Source organism: Barbus barbus, assembly GCF_936440315.1.
Source record: "Barbus barbus genome assembly, chromosome: 14".
Classification (NCBI taxonomy): Eukaryota; Metazoa; Chordata; class Actinopteri; order Cypriniformes; family Cyprinidae; genus Barbus; species Barbus barbus.
In genome coordinates, this window is record NC_136742.1 from 24,778,066 (window position 1) to 24,793,251 (window position 15,186).

The following is a 15,186-nucleotide window of genomic DNA, read 5'->3' on the forward strand; positions in this document are numbered from 1 at the left end:
AATCAAAAAAGCACTCTAGGTCATGCTATATTATGAATGTTGCCTTAGATAATGGGGTTGCATCCAGACTGTATTTACAAATTAGCACAGGCTCTTATATTTTATTGCTTAAACAAGCAGACCTTCCCCAAACTTCCAGAAAATTTGCCAAATAATTAGACCGGCAGCTATAGTGTCATCATGACCGTCACCGTGAATAAATCTGACTATGCATTAAGAATTTTGACAGCGCTGTTAATGAGCGTATGGAGTTGTACGCTAAGCTGATTACAAGCTTATGGGTACAACTATAGCACATGAAGCTGCAGTGTGATGTTAACGATAGCAGGCCTGAGCTACCAATTCATTTCCGAACATAGACCAATAGTACTAATCAAAAAATGAAAACCTGAATGTCATGTCGACATGGTAGTAAATTTATGAATGTAACCTTCATGCAATAGAAGATAAGAATCACTCAAATGCAAATTTTTACAAATCCCCATTTATTTAATTCAGACTCAATATAAACAGACAATGAAATATGTGATGCATTACGAACCATGTTGAATAAAAACAGGAGGAAAGTAGCAATGTAGTACTGTGGTTCTAAGCTCATTTTTGGCTGTTGGTAAATTCAGACCAGACTTTGCTTTTCCCCCCCCTCATCAAAGGTTATTAGCATCATAAATCTTAATATGTGCACTGGTGAAGAGGCCAAAACCTCTCAAATGCTTTAAAATCAGTTATCATTTGCACCCCAAATAAGTGCCAAAAAAGTCAAATGTTGATTGCAAAAACGGGCCTTGTGCAATTAAATTAAGTGATCCAGTGAGCATGGAAATGTACCAATGGAGAGAAAAAAATAAAAAATTCTTAAAGTAGCAGTTGGTTTGGAAGCAGATCATATTCTAATGCTTTCTAATGAATGTCTGGCTTTATCTCTTTTTCTTTTGGCAAGTTTATTCTCTGAAAGTACCATCCAGTTTTTATAAATAAAAGAAAACTTCTTGGCTATAAGAAAATGCCCCCCAAAATGACAACCAGAACAGACAGATGACCATATATTACATTTCTATTTGCACACAGAAACAAAATGGTGTACAATCCATGTATATACTATTGCATTTGGAACAACAATTTACAGGGAAAACATTTGGCATCTAATGTACTGACTCTAATATAGCGTTTCTAACAGTAACCTGACTATTGAATATTTTGAATCCTTCACATTTAACACAACGGGCATTTTCTTATTGCTAAAATCATGAGGCTCTTGCAGATCCAAATTTTGAAATCAAGTTTACACAGTGCATTGTTTCACTCAGAACATGTCATACACAATCTCAATTCTGATATATTAAAAATAAATAAGATCATTACAAATATTTGCGTTTTGTCATATGTCCTAAGAGCACAAAGAAAGCATAGGCTTGCTCGATTTGGCATAGCGTTCACCAAAAATAGGGTTGATCCCATTTCAGCCCATTTGAACAACTTCACATTTACAGATTTTCTTGCTTTCGCAGTAATGAAGTAGTTGTAAGGGCTGAAGCCATTAGATTTGCATTAGAAGCCTCCAATGAAGGTAGTGGAAAAAAGTGCATAGAAAAACTATTTTCACCAGCATATTCAAGTGTTCTGATTTTAGGGAAATGTATGACCATTGCACACGGCACGTCAGCTGACAGAAAAAGTCGTTACGCAGCCATGTCTTGTCATTTGCGTATCATTGACCAATTTGATCTTAAACAAAATGCAATATAATGCAAATGTAACAGATGACTGCAAACTTGAGAACGGAAAACACTGCCATCTAAAGAAGCAAACTAAATAAAAAGGTGCCATGTTGTGGCTCCGCATTTGGATGAAGATAAGTGGGAGGGGCTCTTGCACGTTCCTATGCTGTATAGTAGTGGCATGCTGTTATTGCTTTGCATGCACTCACATGATCATTCCACTCGCGTCCATGCTTTAACAATTTTTTTTTTTTTTTTTACAATTAAATAAATAGCCAGAACCAAAAAGAAACACCCCAAAAGTAAAACCCACTTCCCACCTGGAGCACTGCTCAGTGGCACCAGTCTCATAGCTATATTATTTTGAAATGAACGTGTAGTTATATACGAACAGACAGACATACACACCGATGACACAGACGAGATTGGCAGAGGCTTCCTTGTCTTTTGGCAAACTGCCACTCGATTCCAGTGGGTCAGAGTCAGGGAATGGTGCAGTGGCACTGTTTAGTCCTGGTGCCGTGACGCCCTGCCGTCAGCACACTACATCAGGGGCCTTAAGAGTCCATCAGCAGGACCCCCTCAATAATGACCGGGACCAGGACCAGGCAGGTGGCTCATTTCTGGGTGTTGTACGTGGACTGGCTGACTGCGAAATGCGTAGACTCTGAGGTGTTGATGGTGGAACTGGGCTGGATCAAAATAGGGACATTTGAGCCTACAAAAAAATTAAAAATATAAATATATATTTAGAAAAAGGAAAAAAATTTAGATCTAAATATCATGACTTTAATTTCTTTAGCAAAACTACAAAGCAATCTTCGACCAATATGAGTTTTTGGACAATGTGAAGATCAGAAGAGGCGATAAAACACATTATCACATTACTTAATTATAATAAATATAAATTGTTGTATGTCTATATATGTATGCATGTGTATATGTATATACATTTCATTTATAAACTATAGCCTAATATTAAAAAGAAAATTGGCATTATCCATTGGCATGATTGTTGGTAATTTTTAAAACCACAAGAGAGAACTACCACTTCTATTCAACATCCAAATGGAAGATAATCTCTAAATGGCCAAATATCAGCTGACATATTGGTCTACCAGTACTATAAAGTTGAAGTAAATTGTGTGCGACATGCATTCATGCAGATAAACGCAGACTCTATTTGCATGAAGCTATCACTTTTGCGGATTAGACAGCCAAAGGTACAGAACATGCAGTTTTACTGGAGATGCACTGCCAGTAGGTTTGGATGGTCTGAGGGATATGTGGGATTTCCTAGCAGGAGATATGCACACTAGGCCTATACTGTTCTCTATAGTGAAGCACATCAGATGTTGTTTCCTTGGAATAAGGCCAAAGGTGGTAAAAGCTCTGTTCTAAGAAACATACCTCCCTTCCCTGATGCAACTCTTCTGAATCACCGCCCCACTAACAGACAGCATCCATGTGCAGCAAAGAATGAAAATAGAGGATTTCTTAATGAATGTATTCTTTATATCCTATCTATACAATAAAAATGCAAAAAATGGAGATAAAGAAAAGAAAACAGTAGTGGGATGGTAAAATAGAGGTGTGAGGTGAGATGAAGTTGACTTTGCTGAACAGATGGCTGTGTGACAGGCCAGCGGTGCTCTGTATGAGACAGCCTGTGTTGATTGCATTTCTACCGATGAGATGCAGCTGCTTTGACAGCTTTGCTTCATGCTAACACAACCTTCTCAACAGAAATCCCATTTCCTGCTGACTCATCCTCACACTCACTGGCCTTCTCACATCCTCTAACATTGTGTTTTTAATGCTGGATAATAATACTACTAATTATTGTTATTAGTTTTTGTGTATAATAATAATAATAATAAATAAAACAAAAGTAACAATGTTTAGCTTGTTCTTTTATTGGACTAAATTCCTAATCTAAATAAAGATTTACTTAAAACTGCATTGTAAGGCTAAAATTAAATATTTCATAACACAATATTATACATGCATTTGTTTTTTTATTATTAATATATATATATATATATATATATATATATATATATATATATATACACACACACTCTTCAATTTAAAATTTCAGCCATTACTCCAGTGCCACATGATCCTTCAGATATTATTCTAATATGCTGATCTGATGCTCAAGAGGTTTTCTTATCAAAGTTCAAAAGCTGAGCATTTATTTTTAAATATACATTTTTTGCAAGAGTGTAAAAAAATGCAAAATTACAAAAATGCTTCCTTTCTGAATAAAAATATCAATTTCTTTAATATTTACATTTCTAAAGTAGTTTTTTACCATTATTTTTTAATAATAAATACTAACAATTCTGTTATTATTATTGATATATTACATATTATGAATTGATTAACTTCTCAACTGTGTGGTCTGGCTCAATCATAAACTACAGGGTCAGATGGTGTCCTTCCACCTCCTGGTCAACAAACTCCAAAACCTACAGGAGGTTCAAAGTACTTGGCAGGAAAAGGCTTGGCCTGACAACATGCAAAACAAGGACATCCACAGCAAACACATGCAAAGCATTAGGTTCATGCATGGGCCTAGTAAAGCAAACACAACTTGTCAGAAATCACAAGATCTGTAATGCAGGTCACTGGCTTTGGGTTTCAGTGCATGAAGTTCCTTAAGGAAAACATTTTATCTACTTAATGAGATGTGAAGATACTAGCACCGTTTAATAAGCCTTAGAGGGGTTGCCAAGAAGCTGGGTCTTATTAAAAGTCTGAAAACCATATCCAACGACTAATTCAGTCTTCATAAAGGCAAACACTGCACAGTAATCCAAATGTTAGTGAAAGACAATGTGGTTGAATCACAGACAAACACAGGGTTGTTTAGGTAGACAATCACAATGGAGTGACTCATGCTGTCAATAAACATTCAGAACCTTACAAGTCATTTTGTATCCGGTATAGATTCACTGCAGATTTCTGGACCAGGACTAGGTATAGGCTGGACAATAATTATTGTTTCACCTGTCGAGTAAAAGGGAAACCATTATCTTATATTACAGGTCACATCAAAGATTTTATTGTAATGTATTCTTCCACAGCTCTTAGAATGGCCAAAAAATTGGTTTATACCTATAAAATTGAGCTTCAATCATGTAATAATCATTATTCACTTAGTTTGCACTTACTACACATTAAGGTCAATACCTGTACGATTTACTTTACATATATAAACATTTGCACAAAGGCTATATTGTAATAATATTCATAAACATTCAAAAGGTTCTGTGCAATCTGTAACATGCCAGAATTTCTTGTCTACTCAACTTGACTGTCGTACATTTGCCAGTGCAAAATTTAGACACAACAAAATTGACCAAACACCTTGTGCTTGCACTCCATAAATAATATAAAAGCTATATTAGCATTAGGAAGACAAGAGGTGCTCAATACCCAATGTCCTAGATGACTGATACATACAGGTGCATCTCAAAAAATTTGAATATCGTGAAAAAGGTCAATATTTTTTGTCACTCATTTCAGAAAGTGAAACCCATATATTATATAGATTCATTACACAGAGTGAAATATTTCAAGACTTTATTTCTTGACAGATAAGGAAAATCCAAAATTCAGTGTCTCAGAAAATTAGAATATTACATAAGATCAATAAAAAAAGGATATTTTAAACAGAAATGTCAGGCTTCTGAAAAGTATGTTCATTTCTATGCACTCAATACTTGGTTGGGCCTCCTTTTTATGAATTTAATATGCTTTGATACAGCACTCTGTAAACATCCACACCTTTCAGTAATGACCCTCTGTGACTTACCCTCTTTGTGGAGGGAGTCAATGTTCGTCTTCTGGATCATTGCCAAGTCAGCAGTCTTCCCCATTATTGTGGTTTCAAAGAACAAGAGATACCCAGAATTTATACTGAAGGGATGGTCATTAATTGAAACTCAAATGTAAATATTTTTATATTTTGAGATACTGATTTTTTAATTTCTTGAGCTGTAAGCTCTAACCATCAAAATTAAAACAAAAAAAACGTTAGAAATGTTTTACTTTACATGTAATGAATCTAAAATATATGAAAGTTTAACTTTTTTAAATAAGTTACAAAAATGAACTTTTTCACGATATTCTAATTTTTGTTAGATGTACCTGTACATCACTTGAACGCTCAAAATGTCTACCAGGGAAATGGCCAAGGACAGACAAGTGAAATGAGTCCTGTCTTATTTGACACCTCATTCATTTCAGTGTTGACCATGAAGATAAAACTGCATACACCTTCAAGTAATTTCAAAAACTAGATTAGACCAGAACACAGACATGGACTATTAATATAAAATGCTGTGCAGCAACATTTGAAGATGATAGGTGTTTCTGACTATTCCATTTGAAATGAATCTGAGGCAATCCATCTATTTAGATTACAAAAACATGTCCTCAGTGATATTTCTCATATTTAAAGGACTTGATTGTATGAAAAAGCACATTTTTACCATCAGAAGAGATCACACTTGTTCTTCAATTAATTGTTTTCAATTTATGATGTTGAAATCCCTAACCTCAAGTATGAGCACATATAATAAACAACCTCAGAGGGCGACCCAACTAAAGCACAGACATCTATACAGAGTTATAAATAGCTGCATGTTTAGTGTTTTTGCTTGATCTGTTAAATTTGTTCCTGCTGTTCATGCCACCTGAGCAACATCACGTCTCTACCGAGACAGCAGAGATCAGACACCTTCTCAACTGCGGCTGAGGCTTCAGCATTGATTTTAACAAAGCCGAGCTAGTATTCCCTTGTAAAATAAAGGCGTTATATGTCCAGCAGTGCTAGATATTAATAAATGGATCAAGTGTATTTAACTATATAACTGCAAGTTATTACTTTCAATGATGTCTGCCTAAGAGTTTTATATATTTAAAAAGGTTAGCCTAAATTATCCACTACCATTCAAACGTTTAGGATCAGATAAATAAAAAAAACTTTTATTTAGCAATGATGATGCACTATACTGATCAAAAGTGACCATAAAGACATTTATAATCTTTACAAAAGATTTCTATTTCAAATAAATGCAAAAATATTAGGAAGCACAACTTCCAACTGGGATAACAACAAGAAATGTTGATAGCACTTTACTTAAAGCCTTTATGTATAATGCATTATACAAGTAGTCTTAATGCATTAGTTATGCCTTGTGATGCACATTATAATGCATTGTACAATCTCGTGATTATTTGTAACCACAGTTAATACATTATTAGTTTTTTTTGACCATCAAATCATCATGTTAAAATGATTTCTGAATGATCATGTACTACTGAAGACTGGAGTAATGGCTGCTGAAAATTCAGCTTTGCCTTCATATATATATATATATATATATATATATATATATATATATATATATATATATATATATATATATATTAGTTTTTACTGTATTTATAATCAACTAAATGCAGCTTTGGTGAATGAGAGAAAAAAACTAAAAACCTTTGACTGGTAGTGTTAGTGTACATAAATAGTAATACATAGAGCACAAATATCGGAAAGTAATAACTTGCAGTTCTACAATTCAGACACAGATCAATTCATTTGATACAACGGCCATTCATTGAGTTCATTCAGTGCAGCATTCATCAGAGTGTTTCAAACTGGCAATTTCTGAGTTCATAAGTCTTTTGAACAACTTGTGACATCAGCAAACCTTAAGCAATACGTTACCAGTGATCTATCTAAAAGAAGACTGTTACCAGAGTCAGAACAAAACACACCCCTTCCTAACCAACTTAAGGCTCACCTCCTCCATCCTGCTCTGCTTTGATCTGGGCCTCCAGGTCTTCTGGGTCCACATACTGGTAGTTCTCATCCTCCTCTGGTGGTTTGCACTTTCCACAGCAGAAACAGCAGCAGCAACAGCAGCAGCAACAGGAGAAAACGGCACAGCACATGACCGTAGCCTGTGGTAAAGACAGACCTCAGATCAGAGACGTCTCTCTTGGAAAGACACGTTTAATAAAAAAAAAAAATATATATATTTTTTTTTTTTTTTATCAATGTAGAATTTCTATACTTCTGTGTCACTCTTTTGTGTGTTAAACAATCTATTAGACAACTTAATTTTAATGAAAAATAACATGAAAAAAATATATAGGGGTTGTTTACACCTGGTCACTTCATGCGTTTTGTCATTTAAATCTGATCGCTCAAACCACTTCAGGAGGTGGTCTGGGCCGCATTCCAAACGAAACTGGACATGTGTAAACGCATCTGGTTGTTGAAACCACATAAGTAAATTTTACTTGTCCCAAAATGTAAAAAATAAAAATAAACATGTGAGACGGTGTTATAGGCTATATGACATTATAGTCAGATGACTGCGCTAATGCAACACGCATCGCCGCAGACGAATAGCTGAGTATCTCTTCAGCAAGCAGACACGCAAACTGCCGAGAATGAAACTGAAAGTAAGACGCAGACGATCAACACAATACTCTTCATTAAAAGTATAAGACAAACTTATCTTTCCAGTGCTGATGCCACGTGCTCTCCTATTGTGGTCTTTGATCTTGAAATGAGCTGATAATTAATAAAATGCAGCGCTTATCTTTTGATTTAGTTGACGTGAACTTCGTTACATTTAAATATAGTGATATATACATTATAATATAGACTTTGTGGCCATGTGTAAATTGAAACGTTTTAACAAATCAGATAGATATCCGATCAGCGAAAACGCATGAAATGACCAGGTGTAAACAGGCCCATTCATAATCTAAGACAAAAATATTATTATAAATTAGGTTAGTGGATAATTTAGCAGTAAAATTTATTCTAGAAAAATCATGAGTGCACAATTTTATAAAATCTAAACATTCAGTGATAACATTATTTAGTGGGGAACAAATAAAAGTGAATATGCGAAGGTCTATATCTGGTAAACTTTTACACATTGCTCTTTGTATTGTTGTAAAATACATTAATGAAAACAAGTAAATATATTTATTTATAAATATAAACTACAAAATTAAAAGACATTTCTTTTAAATGTATAGCACAATGAAGGCAGCGACATATGATAGAGCAGTCCTATCTATCATACATGTTGCCGCCTCCATTACTGTGCTATACATTAGATTATTAATAGCCTTGACAGGACAGAACAAGAAACGCTATAAATAATATTTCATTGGGCAAAAGCATTATAATAGGAAAGCTCCAATAGAGAGTGGCACAAAGCGCTTATGGCTTCCCGTGCGCAGAATGATGCGCTTGAAACAGCACGGAGTCACAGCGTGCAGCTCCGCATAGAGAAGTTCAAAGCACAAAGGAAACAGATATTGGTGCGTAGCTTATTAAATCTGTGCATAGTTTATTCCTTTTCGTTTAACAGTTTTAAATCTCAGTTATTGAGCGCTCTTGGAGAGCGTTTCATCGTCTTGACTGTCTTAACCGAACGTGACAGTTTGAATGCTGAACGGAGGAAGACTTGAACTTAACGACTTAAATATTCATCTGTACCTCACATTAAACTATGGAACGCTTCAGAACACTTGGACCTTATGCTTTCTAATGTTTTTGTGCTTTCGTGGGGCTTAACAGTAACACAGAATAGTATACGCACAATATCGGATTTGGATCGGTCTCGTCTGACCGATACCCGATCTGGCAGAAATTTCAGTATCGGAGCCGATACCGATCCTGAGTATCGGATCGATGCATCCCTAGTTATGATGTATTTTATGCGCCGACTCAGCCGCCTTGAACATCCGCTGTAAACACAGGTATGCGGCGAAAACAAAAACATCGAGCGAAATATCGGAGTGAAGATGGCTGTGAACGACTTTTGCAGATTATGTGAAGTAAATCTACGCATCCACGGTACAATTAGTGCATCTAAACTAATATTTGACAGTAGAGACAAACAAGAGCGTAGCGTCTACGTCACGGCTCTCGGCCCACCCTCTGTTTGTTGGACGGCTGGTGCGGAGCCAGAAATAATCTGGGAGCTGGTTTGCTACATCAGACTGAGTACAGAAGCGAACTGAAATTGAGCGGAAGTACGAAGTCTGACGTAGTCAGGCTAACAACTGGCTACTAGTCAATTACAATATTTGTCAAGCTAGGAAGTTCGAGGAGCTGTTTCAAAGATCCGAAGCAGAAACACAACGGAAATGATTGGCAAAAACAAAGCACATCAGCATTTATAGCTTTGTAGATCAAAACAGGCTGATGCATTTTAAACAGGCTCAGCTGTCTTGCTTTCTGCATTCAGCCTATTTGAGAAAATGATCACATGTGGATCAAAAGCCACTATCATTTGTAAAGTAAATTCAAAATGTAGCATCTCAAAGAGAACAAAGCTCGCTTAATAATGTATGTTCTGTTCAGATTATCGGAGCAGATTGGGGTGATACCAATTTCCTTCTGCAATCATTCTGCTCTTATTCTCAATTCAATTTCCATTAACCACTCATCACTTCTAGCGACACAAACCCACCAAGGACATATAGTGCTAAACACTGTTTATATTTGATCATCTTTCTAATAATACTTCATAAACAGATAAAAAAAAAAAAAGATCTTAATACAAAGCAAAACTATGCAATTCCTTATTTCATCAAAACGGTATCTGTGCGTAATGTAACATCACTTCAGAATGTCAGTGTAAGGACAATCGGTAACAGAGCCTTTATTTACTGATGCATAATAAAGCTGTTTATAGGGAAACGAGCTCTCACCTTGAACCACCACTTCGACATGAGGAAGTAGTATTTGACACTCTCTTCTCCAAACTGCTCGGACACGTAGAGCCCCATGGAGCCATATTCATCGTAGATCTTGCGTTTGGTCTCATCGGTGAGGATCGAGTTGGCATTGTTGATTTCTTTGAACTTTTCTGCTGCTTCAGGGTTGTCTGGATTCTTGTCTGGGTGGTATTTCAGAGCAAGTTTTCTGTAAAACAAAGAATTTTGTGAGTCCCGAATCTTACAACTCTGCTGAAATGATGATCCAAATGATTAATCAAATTTTGAATATCATGGTTATGCAAAATACTTAAATGAAGGGAAAAAAAAAACAATGAAATACACTTTTTTTTATTTTGCAGAACTATGGTACACAAAAATCAACATTTGATTAATCATCTCATTATACACAATGAAAGTAGTCAGAATTTGTGTGACATTTTATAAGAATCTAGGCAAGCTCTTACGGCTTTAAAGTAAAGAAAAATATTTTCCTTGGATTTAACTTCGATACAATGCTGAACATAAAACATGTTAAAATAATTTATTATTAATCATTTCTATACAATTTTTGCAAAATGTAATTACAATTTATGTTTAATTTTTAAATTAAATAAGAACAAATAAAGAAAACAATTTAGTACTAATATATATTATTTTTAAATCACTTGTATAAAGTAAGAATACTGTAATACATTTTGAAAAAATAAATATAATGTTGACATGCTAAAATAAATGGTAAATTTAGATATAGTGCAATAATTGGCAGTATGATAGCAACACTGGTAAATGTAGTCTAGAATTTTTATAAACGGGTTTAAAATATGTTTGATATTTTCAGCCGATTTTAGAACACATGTTTTCATTTGTAATGCATCTCCTAGCAACAAAGCGCACGTTTCTGTGCGAGTTCGTTGTGATCAGAACAACTTTAAAGTTTGGTAGTGTATGATCTTCAGTCGCGTAGTGTATGATGCCCAGCTTTCCTTTGTCACTATTTACAAAGTCGGTAAGTGTATGATGCTTAGTGTTTTAAAAATCTGTTCAGATTTTAAAAATCGTGTAGTGTATTCCAGCCTTTAATGTTGCAGAGTTTAGTGTACCTGTAGGCTCTTTTAATGTCCTCTGCTGTAGCCCCTTTCTCCAGACCCAGCACCTTGTATAAACTTTCCCCTGTAGTGGACATCTTCCTCTGAGGCCTGTCTGAGGGCGGCTTGGCGTCTGCCATGATTCAGTGCTGGAGAACAGTAAAAAGAGACACAATTATGCATTTGCATATTTAAGCAAAAAAAGTGTCCAACGGGAGCTGCTCTTAAAAGAACTCAGCAGCACATTATTGACATATAGAACAATGTACACAGCCAAAGCAAGCAGAGAGCACTCAGCTCTAGTTTAACACCACACTGTGCCAACACAAGGTGTGGCGAAGGTGAATCCTGTCTTAATGTTGAGAAAACAGGTGCAGTTTTCAGATGTTTATCCATCAGGAAATGATAAACACTACAGAGAAAACTTTTATGAGATGTTCACAGGATGCAATGGTGGGCAAAGCAACGGTTTCCCCATTCTCAATGTCTTTGCTTAAGATGATTATATTTTGCTGATCTCACAGATTACAACTCCATGTTGACAAAGGCAATTAGACTCTTGTATACACACGGCACCTTCCCTGATCATGATGAAAGCCTATTTTAAGTGGTTTAAAAACTAAAGGGTGGATCTTTTGAGACATATCTGTTGAACTACATCACCCCTATTGTGCAATTAATAATTCTCAAGTTTAAACTAGCCCACATTCCTTATCCTTTGACATCTGACATCTGAAAGGTTAGGAAAGATTTCTCTCTCAAATAAATGCTGTTCTTTTTAACATTCTACTCCTTTCCACAAAGACATTAAGCAGCACAACCGTTTTCAACACTGATAATAATAATAAGCAATGTTTTTGAGCAGCAAATGAGCAGCAGTGACACTAAAGACTGCTGAAATTTCAACTTTGCCATTACAGACATAATTCATTCTTTATACAGTCTTACAAATGTTTATTTAGTAAATAATTGGATTTTACACTAAAAAACCCTACAGTGCACTACTCCATCTTTCCCTGTTCCAAACTCCTAAGCCAAAGTGACTTCTGAAGCTTGACATAATTCAATTCATTCATTCAAGAAAAGGTTGGAGGCAGTTAACAGATGATCACACTGCCAGAGGTATCACAGGCTGCTAAAACAATCATAAAACAGATTCACATCTTCATTAAAGAACCCACTACACTAGAAAGCCAAACAATCACCCGTATAAGACAGCAGCAGTGCGAGTTTCAGATGAACCTCTGTTCATCAAGCTGTAAGATTATCCCAGGCTTAACTCCACAGTAATGTATTTCAGATGAATCTAGCGGCTGTGTCATGTCTAATGAGAAAGCACACTAATCACACAGGTCACTTTCTTCCAGATGATGACAACTGGCTCAATGCTCCTAAAATGAAGCAGTCTGACATGATGAAGCTGATACAACTTTTTATGCTGAATCAAACCTCATGAAGCTTACTGGGCAGCACAAAATTGTTAGAAACTGAACAACAAGCTCTTTACAAGCCAAGGAAGCTAATATAATAACATGATTTTCATAATTCTACCAGATGTTTGAAGATGGCTTTGAGGTCCTAATAAATAGCTGAATACTTTTATTCGGCAGTAAATATATTTATAATGTTACAAAAAAAATGTATCATGGATTCCACAAATATATGTTTAACATAACACCAAATCAGCATATTAAATTGATTTCTGAAGGATCACGTGACACTGAAGACTGGATTAATGTCTGATGAAAATTCATCTTTTCCAACACAGAAATAAATTAAATTTGAACATATATTCAAATAGAAAAGTTATTTTAACTTGTAATAATATTTCACAATATTACTGTATTTTTCACTCAACATAAATGACAAATGCCTTGGAATTAAAGCATTTAAAACACTTCACATGTTTTTATTTTAACATTACTTTAGCACCATTGTGGGCTAAAAAGTCTTTAAAAGGACCAGTGGGTGATTTAATCAAAACATAAATAATGATTTCAATTTAATTTGCACTTGATTCTTTCTAGAGTGGCTTCTGATAAATGGTCCATCGGTCAAACTCAAACAGTACTAGCAGTGAATCATTACCTCCCCTCTCAAATACCAGGTAAGCATGTGTCTTCTTGTCCAACCTTGATTGACGAACAGGTTATTAATAATGACATGTCTCAAAGGCGATGATACTGCTCAAAACAGCCGTTCAAAAAGGTGTTTCTATGCACTTGTCAACAAACACAGATGAAGAAAAACGCGTTAACTCCCCATTCGCTGCATCCAACACACCTAAGTTGTCTTGTGATGCCATGTGTCCATTGATAATGTTTATTTTTATCCTGTCGTGGATCTGCATCTGAGGTATTATCATAGTCATCATATTTACACTACTTGTTGGCTGTTGTCCTTGCAAAACTATAATCCAGTCCTAATCCAGTACAGATTACTATCCCCTTCAAACCCTGTATTTTCCTTCAATCTCACAGTTGAACCATGACCTGTTTGCAACTACAAACTATCTCTAAAGCTCAGTTAACAGGTAAACATGGCGTTAATTCATCTTTATTTGGGATTATTGGCAAATCTGGACGGATCTCAGATGAAAGCACGAGACTTCACTGGCCAATTCACATCTTGTGACAACAAAACCACTTTAAATATATATAACATTCAACGAATTTACATTCATTAAACACCTATTATGAATTTCACACACGGTGCTGAATGGTTTATGTGTTCGTTATGAATTTGCAATTACTTTTATCGATAAAGCAAACGGCTGACTAGGCAGTTAGCATTAGCACGCCTAGCCACGATAACAGATTTCTGCTGAATTTAAGCCGCAAATTTAAACACAGTCGATTTAAACTCACCTTGAACTGGGTGGTAATATTATATAATCAATTGAGCTGAATCATAGAGGACTCTCTTTAGATATCCTACGTACAGCTCCTCATTGCTATCGCCTCATGTCCTCCCTTGAAAGCGTAGAGCGCTCCGAGGACGCGCTTGATTATTGGAGTCGACTCTTTGAACTGAATCGCCAACATGCTCGACTCCCTTAAAAAGAAGGTGCGTGGGGCACGATTGATTCATTAGAATCGGAGCTTTAGCGGAGTCGACTCTCATTTAATGGATTATGACCGTAGAATTTCATTGGGCGTAATCGATGCTTTGACTTTAATCTACGCAAAAGACTCTGGACCGATTCTATCATGAATAAATGGTTAAGATTAGTCAAGGTAAAAATACAAATTAAACAAACCGCACATACGCAGCAAGATTTGAATTTATGATTTACAGTTATACGGAGTACAAAAAATGTATGCAGTTTAATTCAGTTGTTTCAAAATAAAAGTCTGAAACACTGAGTTTAGTAACTGCGCATTTTTATTTTTTAAAGAGTAGTGGATTTCGGTTTATTTACACAACTTAAAAAATAGGTGCAATATAATAAAATAAAAGTGAAATAATTATTGTGCTGTAATTTATGATTTTGTAACGAACTCTCTCTGAGTTTGGGGATAATAGTGTAAAATGTTTCAATTTTACTTTTAGGCATTAGGCAAGATGTAAACTGCAAGCACACAATATCCTGCCAGTTCCTAAAGCAACACGTACCC

At 35.5% G+C, this 15,186-nt stretch overlaps 1 protein-coding gene across 6 annotated transcripts; it reads right to left on the bottom strand.

Moving 5' to 3' along the window:
* Positions 1-464: 464 nt before the first annotated feature.
* LOC306880663 (dnaJ homolog subfamily C member 5-like) lies at positions 465-14,600 on the bottom strand. Of its 6 annotated transcripts, none has more exons than XM_079434349.1 (7): positions 14,437-14,600; positions 11,585-11,718; positions 10,476-10,689; positions 7,535-7,694; positions 4,651-4,733; positions 3,129-3,167; positions 474-2,436 (listed from the first exon to the last, which is right to left on the bottom strand). In XM_079434349.1, exons 2-5 carry the CDS (start codon positions 11,707-11,709, stop codon positions 4,654-4,656), a joined length of 579 nt encoding a protein of 192 aa, XP_079290475.1. In that variant the 5' UTR covers positions 11,710-11,718; positions 14,437-14,600; the 3' UTR covers positions 474-2,436; positions 3,129-3,167; positions 4,651-4,653. The 6 variants fall into 6 exon arrangements, with proteins under 6 accessions (XP_079290473.1, XP_079290475.1, XP_079290474.1 ...); XM_079434350.1 differs by having other exon boundaries at positions 1,978-2,410; positions 14,437-14,573; XM_079434348.1 differs by lacking the exon at positions 3,129-3,167 and having other exon boundaries at positions 14,437-14,587.
* Between the last annotated feature and the right edge of the window lie 586 nt (positions 14,601-15,186).

Bases quoted from the DNA above. Each gene is read 5' to 3' on its own strand.
- LOC306880663 (XM_079434347.1), bottom strand. From the start codon at position 11,709: ATGGCAGACGCCAAGCCGCCCTCAGACAGGCCTCAGAGGAAGATGTCC. The intron at 10,690-11,584 runs GTACACTAAACT...TTTGTTTTACAG, and splicing joins GACATTAAAAGAGCCTACAG to AAAACTTGCTCTGAAATACC. The intron at 2,437-7,534 runs GTGAGCCTTAAG...ATTTTTTTGTAG, and splicing joins AGCAGAGCAGGATGGAGGAG to GCTCAAATGTCCCTATTTTG.